General features: G+C 35.8%; 2 protein-coding genes across 5 annotated transcripts in view; both read right to left on the reverse strand.

Moving 5' to 3' along the window:
• Positions 1–1,150: 1,150 nt before the first annotated feature.
• LOC108742076 lies at positions 1,151–10,314 on the reverse strand. Of its 4 annotated transcripts, none has more exons than XM_025975979.1 (8): positions 10,179–10,314; positions 9,927–10,112; positions 8,713–8,817; positions 7,026–7,281; positions 5,640–6,123; positions 3,214–3,279; positions 3,041–3,152; positions 1,151–1,604 (listed from the first exon to the last, which is right to left on the reverse strand). In XM_025975979.1, the coding sequence occupies exons 1-8, from the start codon at positions 10,221–10,223 to the stop codon at positions 1,275–1,277; spliced, it is 1,584 nt and encodes a 527-aa protein (XP_025831764.1). In that variant the 5' UTR covers positions 10,224–10,314; the 3' UTR covers positions 1,151–1,274. The 4 variants fall into 4 exon arrangements, with proteins under 4 accessions (XP_025831764.1, XP_025831765.1, XP_018332593.1 ...); XM_025975980.1 differs by having other exon boundaries at positions 1,474–1,604; positions 3,045–3,152; XM_018477091.2 differs by lacking the exons at positions 1,151–1,604; positions 3,041–3,152; positions 3,214–3,279 and adding exons at positions 3,334–3,695; positions 5,401–5,512 and having other exon boundaries at positions 5,574–6,123.
• Positions 10,315–10,773: 459 nt separating this feature from the next.
• Positions 10,774–15,057, reverse strand: part of LOC108742077 — a 14,008-nt gene continuing 9,724 nt past the window's right edge. The window contains exons 5-8 of the mRNA XM_025975952.1: positions 14,188–14,533; positions 13,266–13,457; positions 12,209–12,305; positions 10,774–11,195 (exon numbers count right to left, since the gene is read on the reverse strand). Of these exons, the coding sequence (XP_025831737.1) occupies positions 10,827–11,195; positions 12,209–12,305; positions 13,266–13,457; positions 14,188–14,533 (1,004 nt within the window). The 3' untranslated portion in view covers positions 10,774–10,826. The remainder of the gene's footprint in view (positions 11,196–12,208; positions 12,306–13,265; positions 13,458–14,187; positions 14,534–15,057) is intronic.

Below are 15,057 nucleotides of genomic sequence, written 5' to 3' on the forward strand. Positions count from 1 at the left end.
CAGAACTGTGGACAGTTCAGCAGTAGCGTTGGAGATACTGCATCGATAACTTGAAGTTCCTGTACATGTCCCTTGTGATAAGAAACAAAATGTCGAACACATTTGACGCCACCATGACCCGAAGTGGGAATGTCATCAACAAAATTTAGTTAGAACCCGGAAATCCAGTTTTTTCAGACTACAGCTATGAAAGCATAAATCAACTTCTCACTATTAGCACTTCCATCGAATTATTCCAAAATTATTTATTTAACAAATTCACGGAGTGCCACTCTAAATAACCTTAACTGGTCTAATGTGACGTTTGAGTCCTGTAATGTAGGGAAGGGTAGGAGTCAAAGTTTGCCTTACATAACGATTTAAGAAGCGGAATGTTGGTAATATCTATGTATGGACTTATATTATTATTAAAAACTGAAAATATCTTTTTCTGGATCCAAAAACTTCTGACAATATTTACATCCCTAATCTTACACGAATATAACACATTGGAAACAATTTTGAACCTTGAAATTTATAGAAAACATAGATAGACGTACTAATTGGAACTTCACTCATCATTAAAACTTTAGAGGACAACAAACAGGAACGGCGAATAGACAGGACGAAATTGTAAGGGTTCAGTTTTCCCATTTATTTAAAGGACTCTAAACCTTCTCTATTTAATAAACAGGATATTTTAGAAAATAATTCGTTGAAAGCTCTTGCTGAATCATATTATTAAATTGTTTACTGTTGCTCGAAATGTAAAACAGAAGTAACAAAAATTAAAATAAGTTACTTAGTCTCCAAGAAAATCTTAAAGCGGGCTTAATTAGTCAGTAAATACTTTTAAACTTTTCCACATATCTAAAATAATTCTAACTGGTAACAAATATTAAGGTAACAAATACTGATAATCGATTATTAGGTAATACTGTGCTTTCCTGGCGCATCCACCATTTTTCTTAATACATACATTTCTTATTGAATTAATTAGTATTATTAGTATACAAACTTTGATCAGTTGTATCACTTTAGTTCACCTAAATAAAAAGATGGTATCGAGCCGAGCCACCCGTATGGCAATCGAACATTCTACCACTAAATAACCACTGTATCACAATTAACGTATTACTAATATATATTTAGTGAACTATAGATGCTTCCGAATAGATAAATGTTTTTATTATTATTACATCTAGTCGTAAAATAAACAATGCTTGTGATTAGAATGATAAACATGGTTCACAATTCTTGTACAACGCCTCTTCGTTCGTCATTTTCACTATACATTAATATTTCTCATTTAACCTGTGATAGAAGGGTATATTGCAAACGTTATTTGAATAACATCGTCCGCGGTCTTTTATAATTGACATTTTTAAATTCTTGCAATGTCTGCTCCATCTTCGCAAATCTTTAAACTCCTTGTACACCATATCGGTAGATGGTATTTTTAAATTTAGAAACTGTTTTATCTTGTTCCAAATATTTCCTACGTTTTTATCGAAGAGGAAGTATCTAGGAATGGCCAATACTTTTACAGGTGTTATTGCTACTATTCGACGATTATTCAAGTATTCACCAATTGAGAAACATGACATCTCATTAAAGAAACAAATCTGAAAGGGTATTGTAATGGTATGTTAGTGGCGTCTAAAATTATTTCAATATACAGGGTGAANTAGAGATAGCTTTAAATAAAATGGAAGCGGTACTGACAGATCACTACTGTATGAAAATAAATAAAAGTAAAACTAAAATACTGATATGCAAGGGAAGAAAAAGTAGGGAAAGGGCGAATATAAAGACAGTAGACGAAAAATTAGAAGAAGTGGCTGATTTTAGATACCTAGGAAGTCAGATAAGTCAGGATGGAAGGAGTAGTAGGAATATAAAGCAGAGGATAGCGCAGGGTCGTGTGGCCTTTAATAAAAAGAAATCACTTCTATGCTCTCGAACGGTTAATTTGAAATTCGAAGAAGGTTGTTAAAGGTGTATGTTTGGAGCACGGCATTATACGGGTGCGAAACATGGACAGTGGGCGCGGCGGAAAAGAAAAGGTTAGAAGCGTTCGAAATGTGGTGTTATAGGCGGATGATGAGGATATCGTGTGTAGAAAAGGTTAGAAATGAAGAGGTATTGGAAAGAATAGGAGAACAGAGGACTCTATGGAAGTCAATAAAAAATAGGCGAGATAGGTTGGTAGGACGCCTTCTTAAGCATGAAGGTCTAGTCAGAGACATATTAGTGGCAGAAACAGGAGTTAGGAGGTGTAGAGGCAGACCTAGATTAGATTACCGCAAATAATTAAGGATGTGGGATTAGGGAACTGTGAAGATTATTTCAGGACAGGAAAGAGTGAAGGTACGTGTCCAACCAGTTTTAGGACTGACGATCTAATGATGATAATAGGTTATCATCATTATCATCATAGGGTCGTCAATCCTGAGACTGGTTGGACACATACCTCCACTTTTTCCTATCCTGAGCTAATCTTCGCATTTCCCTAAAACTAGAACAGCCCACATCCTTAACTATTTGCGAACAGTAATCTAATCTAGGTCTACCTCTACCCCTCCTAACTCCTGTTTCTGCCTCTAATATGTCTCTGACTAGACCTTCATGCCTGAGAAGGTGTCCTACCAACCTATCTCGCCTATTTTTTATTGACTTCCATAGAGTCCTCTGTTCTCCTATTCTTTCCAATACCTCTTCATTTCTAACCTTTTCTACCCACGATATCCTCATCATCCGCCTATAACACCACATTTCGAACGCTTCTAACCTTTTCTTTTCCGCCGCTCCCACTGTCCATGTTTCGCACCCGTACAACGCCGTGCTCCAAACATACACCTTTAACAACCTTTTTCGAATTTCTAAATTAACTGTCCGCGAGCTTAGAAGTGACTTCTTTTTATTAAAGGCGACACGACCCTGCGCTATCCACTGCTTTATATCCCTACTACTCCTTCCGTCCTGACTTATCTGACTTGATGATGATAGATACTTGCAACATATTTTTATTAGCAATTACTTATCCAAATAAGATCTTTACTTGCATGTAATACTTCTCTACGTAGGTAGGAATAGCTCCAAGAGACGTATGTTTCGCTTGCACAGCAATTGTCATGCGTCGGGTTTTCATTTCCTCCGCTTCTGTAATCGTTCTGAAAGTCAAACCATTAATTTCTAACAAAACTAATCTTATACAATTTTCAATTTACTCACGTTCTAAAGAAGTCTTCGACATCAAATTCCCTTTCTTCTCCAACCTCACTTACAGTTGACGACGATTTCAGTTGGTTTTCGTCGCCGTTATGGATTGTAGGAGGTTCCCAATTCTTGTACAACGCCTCTTCGTTCGTCATTTTCACTATACATTAATATTTCTCATTTAACCTGTGATAGAAGGGTATATTGCAAACGTTATTTGAATAACATCGTCCGCGGTCTTTTATAATTGACATTTTTAAATTCTTGCAATGTCTGCTCCATCTTCGCAAATCTTTAAACTCCTTGTACACCATATCGGTAGATGGTATTTTTAAATTTAGAAACTGTTTTATCTTGTTCCAAATATTTCCTACGTTTTTATCGAAGAGGAAGTATCTAGGAATGGCCAATACTTTTACAGGTGTTATTGCTACTATTCGACGATTATTCAAGTATTCACCAATTGAGAAACATGACATCTCATTAAAGAAACAAATCTGAAAGGGTATTGTAATGGTATGTTAGTGGCGTCTAAAATTATTTCAATATACAGGGTGAATTATAACTATCAGATTGTCTCTATAAAATATTACTGTAGAAAGAGACACAGAGTGATAAAGATGACATATTATTTTCGCTAATTTCACAAGATTTTCATAAATCGTTATCCATTAGCACACAGGTATAACTTTGGGCAAGAAATGTAATTTTTTTTGCTATTGTACATTTTTTTTTTACCACTGAGAATGAACATGGATCATGCTTTTTTTAAGAAATATTTTTGATACGCAATTTTGATTATAGAATATGATATAAACATAATTCTTATGTAAAATTGTTATACTTGTCTCAACTTGATAGCTTCAAACGTTTTCGAGAATGACGTAGTTTAATATTTCAGAGTCTCTGAAAGGAATTTCAAATAAGAAGCAGTAGAAAAATTAATTAAATTAAACAAAATAGCTCAATAAAAATAAAATCAAATTAACTGCTCCGTATGGCCTCCTCCTACTGCTACGCCTTTTCTAATTCTCTCGATGAAGGACTTTCTGACATTAAAAAAAAAAAATATTATTCCGTTCCCTAATAAAATTAGCCGCAACTTGTGAAGGAATTTTACTGGCATAAATTAAATACTTCATGTGTCGCCAAAGACAGAAATCCATTGGGTTGTAATCAGGATTTAATGATGGTCATAGAAAAAAAGTCACTTCCTCTGCATATGAATCATATTGTTCCTCTTAGATTTATTGAGAGATCATCCAAAATGAAATTACACACACTATTCATCATTGAAATATTTTCTGAAATTCCTTTCCAAGGCTCTGAAANAAGTACAAAACCTTTGATGCCGCATTATCAAAGTGCCGATGGTTAAAACATAACTATGCATGCACTCAGTTTGATTTTAATAATTTTTTTATTCGCTATGTTTATGGTATTAGTCGTAATGCGCATAGGTCCAGTTTTTCATATTCTTTGATACAGTTTTTTGCGTCTCATAGAATTCCTAAGCGTACCTACCTATACACCGAACTGTTACACCTAACTACTCAGTGAAATAGCGCTAAGTCCTAGCTGCAAGACGCAAGAGTCTTGCAGGCTATGTCTTGTTCTTGCTCAAGTCTTGCACGGTCAGTCTTGGTCTTGGTCTTGCTAAAAATACGCGGTCTTGTTCTTGGTCTTGGTCTTGCAAAAACGCAAGAACAAGACCAAGACTGCAAGACCAAGACTGAATTTGGGCAACACTAGTCTCAACTTGATAATTTCAATCGTTTTTGAGAAGAACGCAGTTGAACATTGAAAATTCGGAAAGGAATTTCAAATAAGAAGCGGTAACAGAATAACTTGTAATTCAGTAACAAATAGGTTAATAAACATAAAAAATTTAAATTGACTTTTCTATGTGGACGCCTCCTATATAACACCACATTTCGAACGCTTATAACCTTTTCTTTTCCGCCTCGTCAACCGTCCATGTTTCGCACCCGTACATATACCTTTAACAACCTTTTTCGAATTTCTAAATTAACTGTCCGCGAGCTTAGAAGTGACTTCTTTTTATTAAAGGCGACACGACCCTGCGCTATCCACTGCTTTATATCCCTACTACTCCTTCCGTCCTGACTTATCTGACTTGATGATGATAGATACTTGCAACATATTTTTATTAGCAATTACTTATCCAAATAAGATCTTTACTTGCATGTAATACTTCTCTACGTAGGTAGGAATAGCTCCAAGAGACGTATGTTTCGCTTGCACAGCAATTGTCATGCGTCGGGTTTTCATTTCCTCCGCTTCTGTAATCGTTCTGAAAGTCAAACCATTGATTTCTAACAAAACTAATCTTATACAATTTTCAATTTACTCACGTTCTAAAGAAGTCTTCGACATCAAATTCCCTTTCTTCTCCAACCTCACTTACAGTTGACGACGATTTCAGTTGGTTTTCGTCGCCGTTATGGATTGTAGGAGCAGACTGTATTACTATTAAATTTTTATTGGAAGATTGCAGATTTTCACTTTTGCTATGCCCATGTGTTAGTTCGTTTGTCGAAGTTTTCAATATCGAACGTGATCGGACTGATTCAACTTTAGTTTCAGGTTCGTAACGCTTAAAATATTTCACTCCGTTTTTAATGTTTAATGAGAAATATAAACATTCGACCAATTTACAACGACCCTTTAGTAGGAAGTAAGTGTATTCAGTAGGACCCAAGTCGTCACCCACTAGTGTCACGCCTGCATCATACTGTTGTATTTTTGATATGATACAGCATTCCTGTTTTGTCACTGCATTCCATCCGTCAAAATATCTGAACATGTTCATAGCATCATATATTGCGTCCCACTCTTTTTGTACGTACCGTTTTAAAACTTCATCGAAATCGCTTTTTGTTAGTGTTAAAAATTCGCAATGATCTTGAATTAAAAGAAAAAGAAGGTATTAGAAACATTACCGAGTATGAGTTAATCCAAATATGATAGAATAAGATGTCATTTAGTGATCAGTCCTGCAAGACCAATACCAGGACTGTCCATGTTTTGGTATTGGTCTTGGTCTTACTTATTTGACCTTTGTCTTGGTGTTGCCCAAGACTAGTCTTGGTCATGGTTCTGGTTTTGGCTTTGCGTATTAAATTTTGGTCTTGCTCATTTAATCTGATTTACTTGGGAAATGAAGAAAATGGTGTTGGCCAATCACCGTTACAGAAGTTTCCGAGAACCTAAACATATTGATTGTCTCCTGCCATTAGATTTTTGCCAATGTTTTGGGCATGAGATGGGTCGCCGCGAAAATCGTACCAAAATTGCTCAATTTCGACCAGAAACAGCATCACATTGACATTGCTAAAGAGCAACAACCCAAATTTTGTCAAGAGGGTCATAACTGGTGACGAATCATGGGTTTATGATTATGACGAGAAAACCAAAGCTCAATCATCCAAATGGAAGCTGCCGCACGATCCAAGACCGAAAAAAGCGAGTCGGTTTTGCTTTGCTTACAGTTTCTTTCGATTGCAGGGGCGTGGTGCATCATGAGTTTTTGTCACGGGGTATAACGGTTAATAAGGACTATTACCTACAAGTTATGCGCAATTTGCGAGAAGCAATTCGCCAGAAACGCCCGGATTTGTGGGCGAACAAAAATCGTCGCTTGTGCGCGAATTTTTGACGAAAAACAACACACTAATAATGCCGCAGCCATTGTACGTCCCAGATCTGGTCCCCTGTGACTTTTCTTGTTCCCGAAACTGAAGAGACGGCATCGAAAGAGGAGCTGAACAAGATCACAAAAAATTATTTTTTCATAAAATACGTACCGGTTGTGCAAACGCTGTATGGCCTTGCAATTCCATGAAGAAGTGAAACTTCCCCAAACATATCACCTTTTTCCATTACCCCTACAGCAGTAGTTACTGGTTCATCAGTTGCAGGATCAATACTTTCCTGGTACACTCCCACTGTTCCAGCAAAAATGAAAAACAATTTCAGACCTTCGTGGTTTTGTCTTACAATATAACGGTCCGGCCCGAAGTATTCAAAATACGTTTTGCCTGCCAGTTGCCTCTTCACTTGCTGTATATTTTAAACATTATTTGTAAATGAAATGTAATTTTACGTATGATCCGATATATACGAGGGTGGATTGATAAGTTTCCGGCCTAACCAAGAGATGACGCCACTAGGCCTACCTTGAGGTGACATTCTATAGTACCATCCTTGGATAGCTTGTAGCTATAGTTTCAGCCCGATCTCCTTGCTAGTGTAGGTTTGACAGCACGCTGAACAAGACGCCTCTGTGGTTTTCGTAAAAATGGAAAAGCAGGAAAATCGTGCTGTCATCAAATACTTTTATTTGAAGGGGTTAACGCCGAAGGAAATTAAAAAAGAGATGGACTCAACACTGGGGACATCCTCCCCGTCATATTCAACCGTTAAGCAGTGGGTTTCCGAGTTTAAAAAGGGTCGTGTGAGCACCTCTGATGGGCCTCGCTCAGGACGCCCCGTTGAGGTCACAACTCCAGATATGATCGAAAAAATTCATCAAATAGTGCTGGGAGACCGCAGATTGAAAGTGCGTGAGATAGCTGAGACCTGTAAGATGTCATATGAACGTGTGCAACATATTTTGCACCAACATTTGCATATGGAAAAGCTCTGTGCAAGATGGGTGCCGCGTTTGCTAACAGTCGACCAAAAATTGATTCGAAAAAACATTTCTACCGCAAATTTGTCATTGTATAAGCGTAATCCAAGCGAATTTTTGCGTCGATTCGTAACCGTTGACGAAACGTGGGTCCACCACTACACTCCTGAAACCAAAGAACAGTCTAAACAGTGGATTGGACCAGGGGAACCAACTCCAAAGAAGGCAAAAACAATTTTTTCGGCGAACAAGGTTATGGCTACTGTTTTTTGGGATGCAAGAGGTATTATATACATTGATTACCTTGCAAAGGGTAATACTATCACTGGTCAATACTACGCAGACTTATTGCAACGTTTGAGCCACGAGGTGAAAATTAAACGACCTCATCTGGCGAAGAAAAAAATCTTGTTTCATCACGATAACGCACCAGCGCACACGTCAATCGTTGCGACGGCTAAAATCAACGATCTAAAGTTTGAATTGATGCCGCACCCTCCTTACTCTCCAGACCTAGCCCCGAGTGACTATTTTCTGTTCCCTAATCTCAAAAAATGGCTTGGCGGTAAGAGATTTGCGGACAATGAAGAAGTAATCGAAGCTGTAAATGGTTATTTTGAGGAGCTTGACGAATCAGTCTATAGAGATGGCATTAATAGACTGGAACACCGCTATGAGAAATGTATCAGCCTTGGAGGAGATTATGTTGAGAAATAAAAAAAAAAATTTTTAAAAACCTTGTTTTTCTTGGTCAGGCCGGAAACTTATCAATCCACCCTCGTATGATTTGTAAGTTAATTTATGGATTAAACCAGATGAGATTTCAGCATCCATAAGTAATTTAAACCACAGATACATACCTCGGTGTACTTTTGAAAACATTTTATTCCACCCACAACTGTGTATAATATGCCGATGTCTTCTGCAGTTCGTAACTGTACTGGTTTTCTCAGAAGAGCTTTTTCCTTAAAGAAAAATTATCATTTAATGTACAGTTACAGAGAAAATGTAAGATTTGTGTAATTGAAATAGGAAACTTGAGGTATGTATTGGAAGAAGGTATGGAGAATAAAACATTGAATAAGTGCAGTCGGATGATAGGTTTAAAAGGAGATAGAGTAGGTATTTTTTAAAAAATATTGAAAAAAAAGAAGGGAAAGAAGAGATAGTAAAAAGGATATAATAGGAAAGAACGGTAGGGTTGGGCGTTTAATCATAATATGTAAAAAGGAAATGTTTTCAGTTTTTGTTTTTTATTTAAGTTTATAAGTGAAAGAATGTTCGTTGTTTATATAGTATTTTTGTCAAAAATTATAAAAATGTGAATGTGGAATAAGGTCGTCAGTCCTAAGACTGGTCGAACACGCACCTCCACTCTTTCCTATCCTAAGTAAATCTTCGCATTTCTCTAAAACTAGAACAACCCATATCCTTAACTATTTGCGAACAGTAATCTAATCTAGGTCTACCTCTACCTCTCCTAGCTTCCGTTTCTGCCTCTAATATGTCTCTGACTAGACTTTCATGCCTCAGAAGGTGTCCTACTAACCTATCTCGTTTATTTCTTATTGAGAAAACAAATGTATTATAAATATAAAGGACCTCTCTAGATCGTTACCGAAAATGACCGTGTGCAAAATTTTGAATTCTGATAGTTCTCAACATGTTGATTAAAAGTCTCAAACGGCGCTAAGTCGTAAAACCTCGTCTTTTTAAGACACGGTTCCTTAAAGTTGCATTCTTCCGTCAGGATTTCCAAAGTACAATTATGCGTATTGAATACGATTAAATATATGCATATGATGATTATGGATGTGCTATGGTTTCGGGCCAGAGATGGTAATGCACTCTGCAAAAGAATATTACACCTCAACGTCATGGTATACTTGAGGAATTTTAGTGTTCTTAGAGGTACCCACCAACACAAAATCTTTTGTTTGCTTTCCAATAAACTATAAATTCTGTCAAATCATTAAACCCCAGAGGGACCTTGCTACGCTCGCGGTGTTTTGGCACCTGTAATGTTCGGTGCATTCCCGACCCTATACAAACTTTACTTAAAACCTTCATGTACCTTTAATGATAGCATCGTCTTTCCCTTTCCTTTTTTTAAAATCATAAGAAAGTTTTTCTTAACACTGTCGCCTAGTTCTTGGGATTCCACTTCCTGTAGCCAATGTATGTTGGCTAAAACCAACCGTACTACGGCACGAAATTTGCGCTTGTATGTCAAATTCCGGGTCAGTTTTTCATCTGCAGTCTACAATTAAATTAAAATATTCTTTCGTTTAATCAGTCTCATTAATCGCTTTATATATTAACTCACAAGAGATTCTTTGCGTCTCTTCTTGCTTTTATCTGCGGTCGCCATATCTTTTTATAGAAATTAATAAAAAATTGAAAAAATTTACGAAATATATAAGGTGATAACTATTTCAAATTGTCTGTTTAACACCTGTCAAACTAAACATGGCAAACTTAACGCTAAAGGACGTGTAGACAGCAGAACATACGATGTTATTTTTTTTATAAAATAGGGATAAATTTTTCATTCAGATGTTAGGGTTTGAGTCTAAAAGACTCATATAAAGATTTTGTGTTTTCGTAAAGCTTTGAACAATATTTTAAGATTAATTCACAGAGGCAAACAGATCAAAAGATCTGGAACTTACGATAAATAAAATTTCCTTTCAAAATAAGGATAAAGCGGGCAGAAGTGAACTTTATTTTGTTTTAATAGCTACACTAGTGGTACACCTTGCTCTCAATTGCCACGTTATGTTGTATAATTGTATAAACTTTATCCCATGTTACGGAAATTGAAGGTTGTTTTTACAAAACGTAAGCTAACTAAAATACGAATTGTAGGGTTTTTTATTTAAAGTAATGAAAAAGAACAACTTCATGATATTAAAGGCACTTTATTGTTTCGTAATCACAAACCCTTTTTTAATAAATCTTACTACTAATATAATCATTTTAAATTATAAATTTCCCCTTTTTTCGTGTTATACTGCACATGATCTCGAATTCTGACATAATAGGGCAAATTTGAGAAGCTGTTACTGTAACAGCATGTTCTATATTTAATAATAGGTTTTTTCATTTCCTTACAATGCCTTTCCCACTTCCGTAAATTAACGAATTCTTTAAACACCTGATCGGTTGACGGGATTCTGATGTTCAAAAAGTGCTGTATTTTACTCCAAATATTACCGACGTTTTTATCAAAAAGAAAATATCTAGGAATCTCCAAAACATTCACGGGCGTCAATGCTATTATTCGACGGTTTTTCAATTGTTCTCCAATAGCAAAGCAAGACAATTCTTTAAAAATACAAAGCTAAAACCAAAAATAATATTTAATTAAATTAAGAAGCCAAAATGATTTTAATCTTAAGACTTTTTAGTACCCAAGTTGTTAAATGTCCTACCAAATGAGATAACTTTCCACTTTGACCAATTTACCAAAAATTTTTCGCGATCAACATCATTAAAGACAGTACAAGTGTAGGTATACATATACAGGGGCAAAGGATTAGTAAGCTTAGCTTTGCAGATGATATAGCAGTATTAGCATCTAGCGAGGAGGACTTAGAGATAGATTTAAATAAAATGGAAGCGGTGTTGACAAAACAGTACTATATGAAAATAATTAAAAGTAAAACAAAAATACTGGTATGCAAGGGAAGAAAAAGTAGAGAAAGAGCGAAGGTAAAGATAGCAGACTGAAGATTAGAAGAAGTGTCTGATTTTAGGTATCTAGGAAGTCAGATAAGTCAGGACGGAAAGAGTAGTAGGGATATAAAGCAGAGGATAGCGCAGGGTCAGGTCGCATTCAATAAAAAGAAGTCACTTATATGCTCGCAAACGATGAATTTAGAAATTCGAAAAAGATTGTTAAAGGTGTATGGTTGAAGCGCTGCGCTATACGGGTGCGGAACAACGACGGTGGGCGCGGCGGAAAAGAAAAGGTTAGAAGCGTTCGAAATGTGGTGTTACAGGCAAATAATAATAAGACAGGCAGAAACAGGAGTTTAGTGGAAGAGAGGATTAGATTACTGTTCGCAAATTGGGATGTTCTAGTTTTAGGAGAATACGAAGATTGGCTCAGGAAGGAGTGATAGTACGTCTCCAACCAGTCTTAGGACTAACGACCTTATGATAATGATAGTTAGTATTACGCCAAACTTTTTATCAGATGATTTTCTATTTGATATTTAAATTATAAAGTGTTATATAATTAAGACCATTGGAACAAACATAGTTACATCACACCCAGTAACATTTACTGATTGGCGAAAATTGAAAACTTCTTTGTGTTATCAAATTAATATTACTGAATAATTTATTTACTTGCATATAGTAGACTTCTACATTGGAAGGAATTTTTGTTTGTAAACTCGGAGGTGTTGTACGCTTCGTTCGCATTTGCTCTACTTCGTTTATGGTACTAAAACGAAAATAAACAAATAAAACAAAATCCAAAGTAATTTGGTATGAAAAGTAGAAAGTGAAAACTTTTACATGCGTTAAAAGTTGTACCTAGTTTTACAGTCTGAGCTGTGGGGAATAAAAATAAAAAAATAAGAAATCCGGGAATTTTTCAAATATAAGTTATAGTCAGTTCAAAAACATTCAATTTTGATCATGAAATAATAATTCTCATTTTTTATAATTGCAGTTGCAGAAATAACTTAGGGTATTATGGTGAACCCTCTTCAGTTCTTAATACAATAATGTTTTGCAGAACTCGGTCGATATGATGCAGAGATATGTTAGTTTGTTATCCCGAGACGTCAAATGTTTATTGCTCTTGATTTCTTTAAAAAAAAAAGGCAGAGACATTTTTAATAAAAGATTGTCTTAGGTCTTTGACTATCGAATGCCACTGGATTCATAGTTCAAGTATTATAATTAAAGCAGTTACGATTTTCTTAAAAAGTTATCCGAACTCGGCTCCTACTGGTTGCAGATAATCATTTCTTTGTTTTGAAGTGAGCTGCTATGATGTTTTTCTGGGTAAGCTCCAGTTCTAAATGTTTATGACAAAAATACACACCCTTTTTAAAGCAGTAATTAAGGTGTTAAAATAAGGTAATAAAAATTGGACGTTTTGGGATAAACAACAACATCTCAGCAACAAATTGGTCGATCGGATTTTATAAAATTATATTCGATTTAAAGTTGAAAGGGCTTCATCATAATGCCTTATAAAATAAAAAAGTTATTTTTACAGTAAACGTTGTAGTGCAGGTCCAAAAAATTCCCCCTTTGAAGAACGATTTTGCTCACAGTCTATTTACAAACTAATTCAGCCGGTACGTACAGTGCAATGACTGTTATTAACATTCTCCGTCTCGTAAAGGAAAACTAATATACTGTTATACAGCTAAATTCAAATTGTACCTACTAATTAAAAAACTCTTCCAAATTATCTTGAATATATTCATGTGACTCTTGTTTTTGGACGGTGCTTTGTAATTCTGTTTCAGAACTTGATGGTGGTAAGACTTGAGCTGAGCTCATTTTATTATGAAGATCTATTAAAGGTTCAATTTGACCTAAGCGTCCTAGCGTGGATCTCACCCGCATCTTATCTAACCATTCTTCGCTATTATCATCTTCAGAAGNGTTAAAACCGAAGATACTAAATATACATATTTAGTATAAGCATTGCACCCGTGCGAAGCTGGGGCGGGTCGCTAGTAAAATATAGAAACAAAAGCTTTCACGGCCGGAATCCATAGTAGAATGACGAAACGTCTGGACAGAATAGTTCACTTAGACCATGGCCCTATAGCCCGAATCTTCATTCTACTAAGGTAATAGAAATTGGACGTTTTGGGATAAACAATTTAACATCTCAGCAACAAATTGGTCGATCGGATTTTATAAAATTATATTCGATTTAAAGTTGAAAGGGCTTCATCATAATGCCTTATAAAATAAAAAAGTTATTTTTACAGTAAACGTTGTAGTGCAGGTCCAAAAAATTCCCCCTTTGAAGAACGATTTTGCTCACAGTCTATTTACAAACTAATTCAGCCGGTACGTACAGTGCAATGACTGTTATTAACATTCTCCGTCTCGTAAAGGAAAACTAATATACTGTTATACAGCTAAATTCAAATTGTACCTACTAATTAAAAAACTCTTCCAAATTATCTTGAATATATTCATGTGACTCTTGTTTTTGGACGGTGCTTTGTAATTCTGTTTCAGAACTTGATGGTGGTAAGACTTGAGCTGAGCTCATTTTATTATGAAGATCTATTAAAGGTTCAATTTGACCTAAGCGTCCTAGCGTGGATCTCACCCGCATCTTATCTAACCATTCTTCGCTATTATCATCTTCAGAAGGTTTCCACTGCCGAAAATATTTAACACCTTTCCTGTTTACACTTGTGACCAATAAGTGTTCTACTAATTGACAAGTTCCTTTTAATAAGAAGAACGTGTACTCAGTCGATCCTAACGTATCGCCTGCTAAAGTTTCACCGGCTTCGTACGTTTTCAGTTTCGATAAAATGCAGCATTCTCGTTTAGTAGCAGCGTTCCATCCATTAAAATAAATAAACTGATTCATTGCTTGTTCAATCTGATCCCATTCGTCTATTAAAAACTTTTTCAACACTTCGTTAAAGTCTGTCTTGTTAAGTGTTAGGAACTCACAATCACCTTAAATTAATGTTAATGTAATATCATTTAATGATAAAGTCTGTACCAGTATTGGAATTTCATCAAGAACAGATAATATAAAAAACGATTTCTTGTTTGTGATGTGTCATTGCAAGACTAGAGAAATTAGTTAGTATACTTCGTTTACTTTCTGTAGCGATGTGACCTTCGGTTTGACCGGCGCAAAGTAAAAAAGAACAGCACTAGGCCAGAAAAGAAAGGAGACAACTCTCGGTCAAACTCTTAACCGGTGAGGAGCGTATAATCCGTACAGTACTGCACGGAAAAATTGACCATTTAATCCACTACAAGTGTATTGCTCAAATGTGCTGTTATTGGTACCATTTACTACTCAAAATAAACATCTCGTTGATATTTTCAGTAGTAAATGGTACCAATAACAGCACATTTGAGCAATGCAATTGTAGTGGATAAAATGGTCAATTTTTCCGTGCAGTACTGTACGGATTATACGCTCCTCACCGGTTAAGAGTTTGGCCGAGAGTTGTCTCCTTCCTTTTCTG

This window comes from Agrilus planipennis, unplaced genomic scaffold (assembly GCF_000699045.2).
Source record: "Agrilus planipennis isolate EAB-ADULT unplaced genomic scaffold, Apla_2.0 scaffold12, whole genome shotgun sequence".
NCBI lineage: Eukaryota > Metazoa > Arthropoda > Insecta > Coleoptera > Buprestidae > Agrilus > Agrilus planipennis.

Excerpts from the sequence above, each read along its gene's own strand:
- LOC108742076 (XM_025975979.1), bottom strand. The coding sequence starts at position 10,223 with ATGGCGACCGCAGATAAAAGCAAGAAGAGACGCAAAGAATCTCTT. Across the intron at positions 7,282-8,712 it reads GTTTTCAAAAGTACACCGAG|CAAGTGAAGAGGCAACTGGC; the intron begins GTATGTATCTGT and ends TAAAATATACAG. Across the intron at positions 6,124-7,025 it reads ATACAGCGTTTGCACAACCG|ATCATTGCGAATTTTTAACA; the intron begins GTACGTATTTTA and ends TTTTAATTCAAG.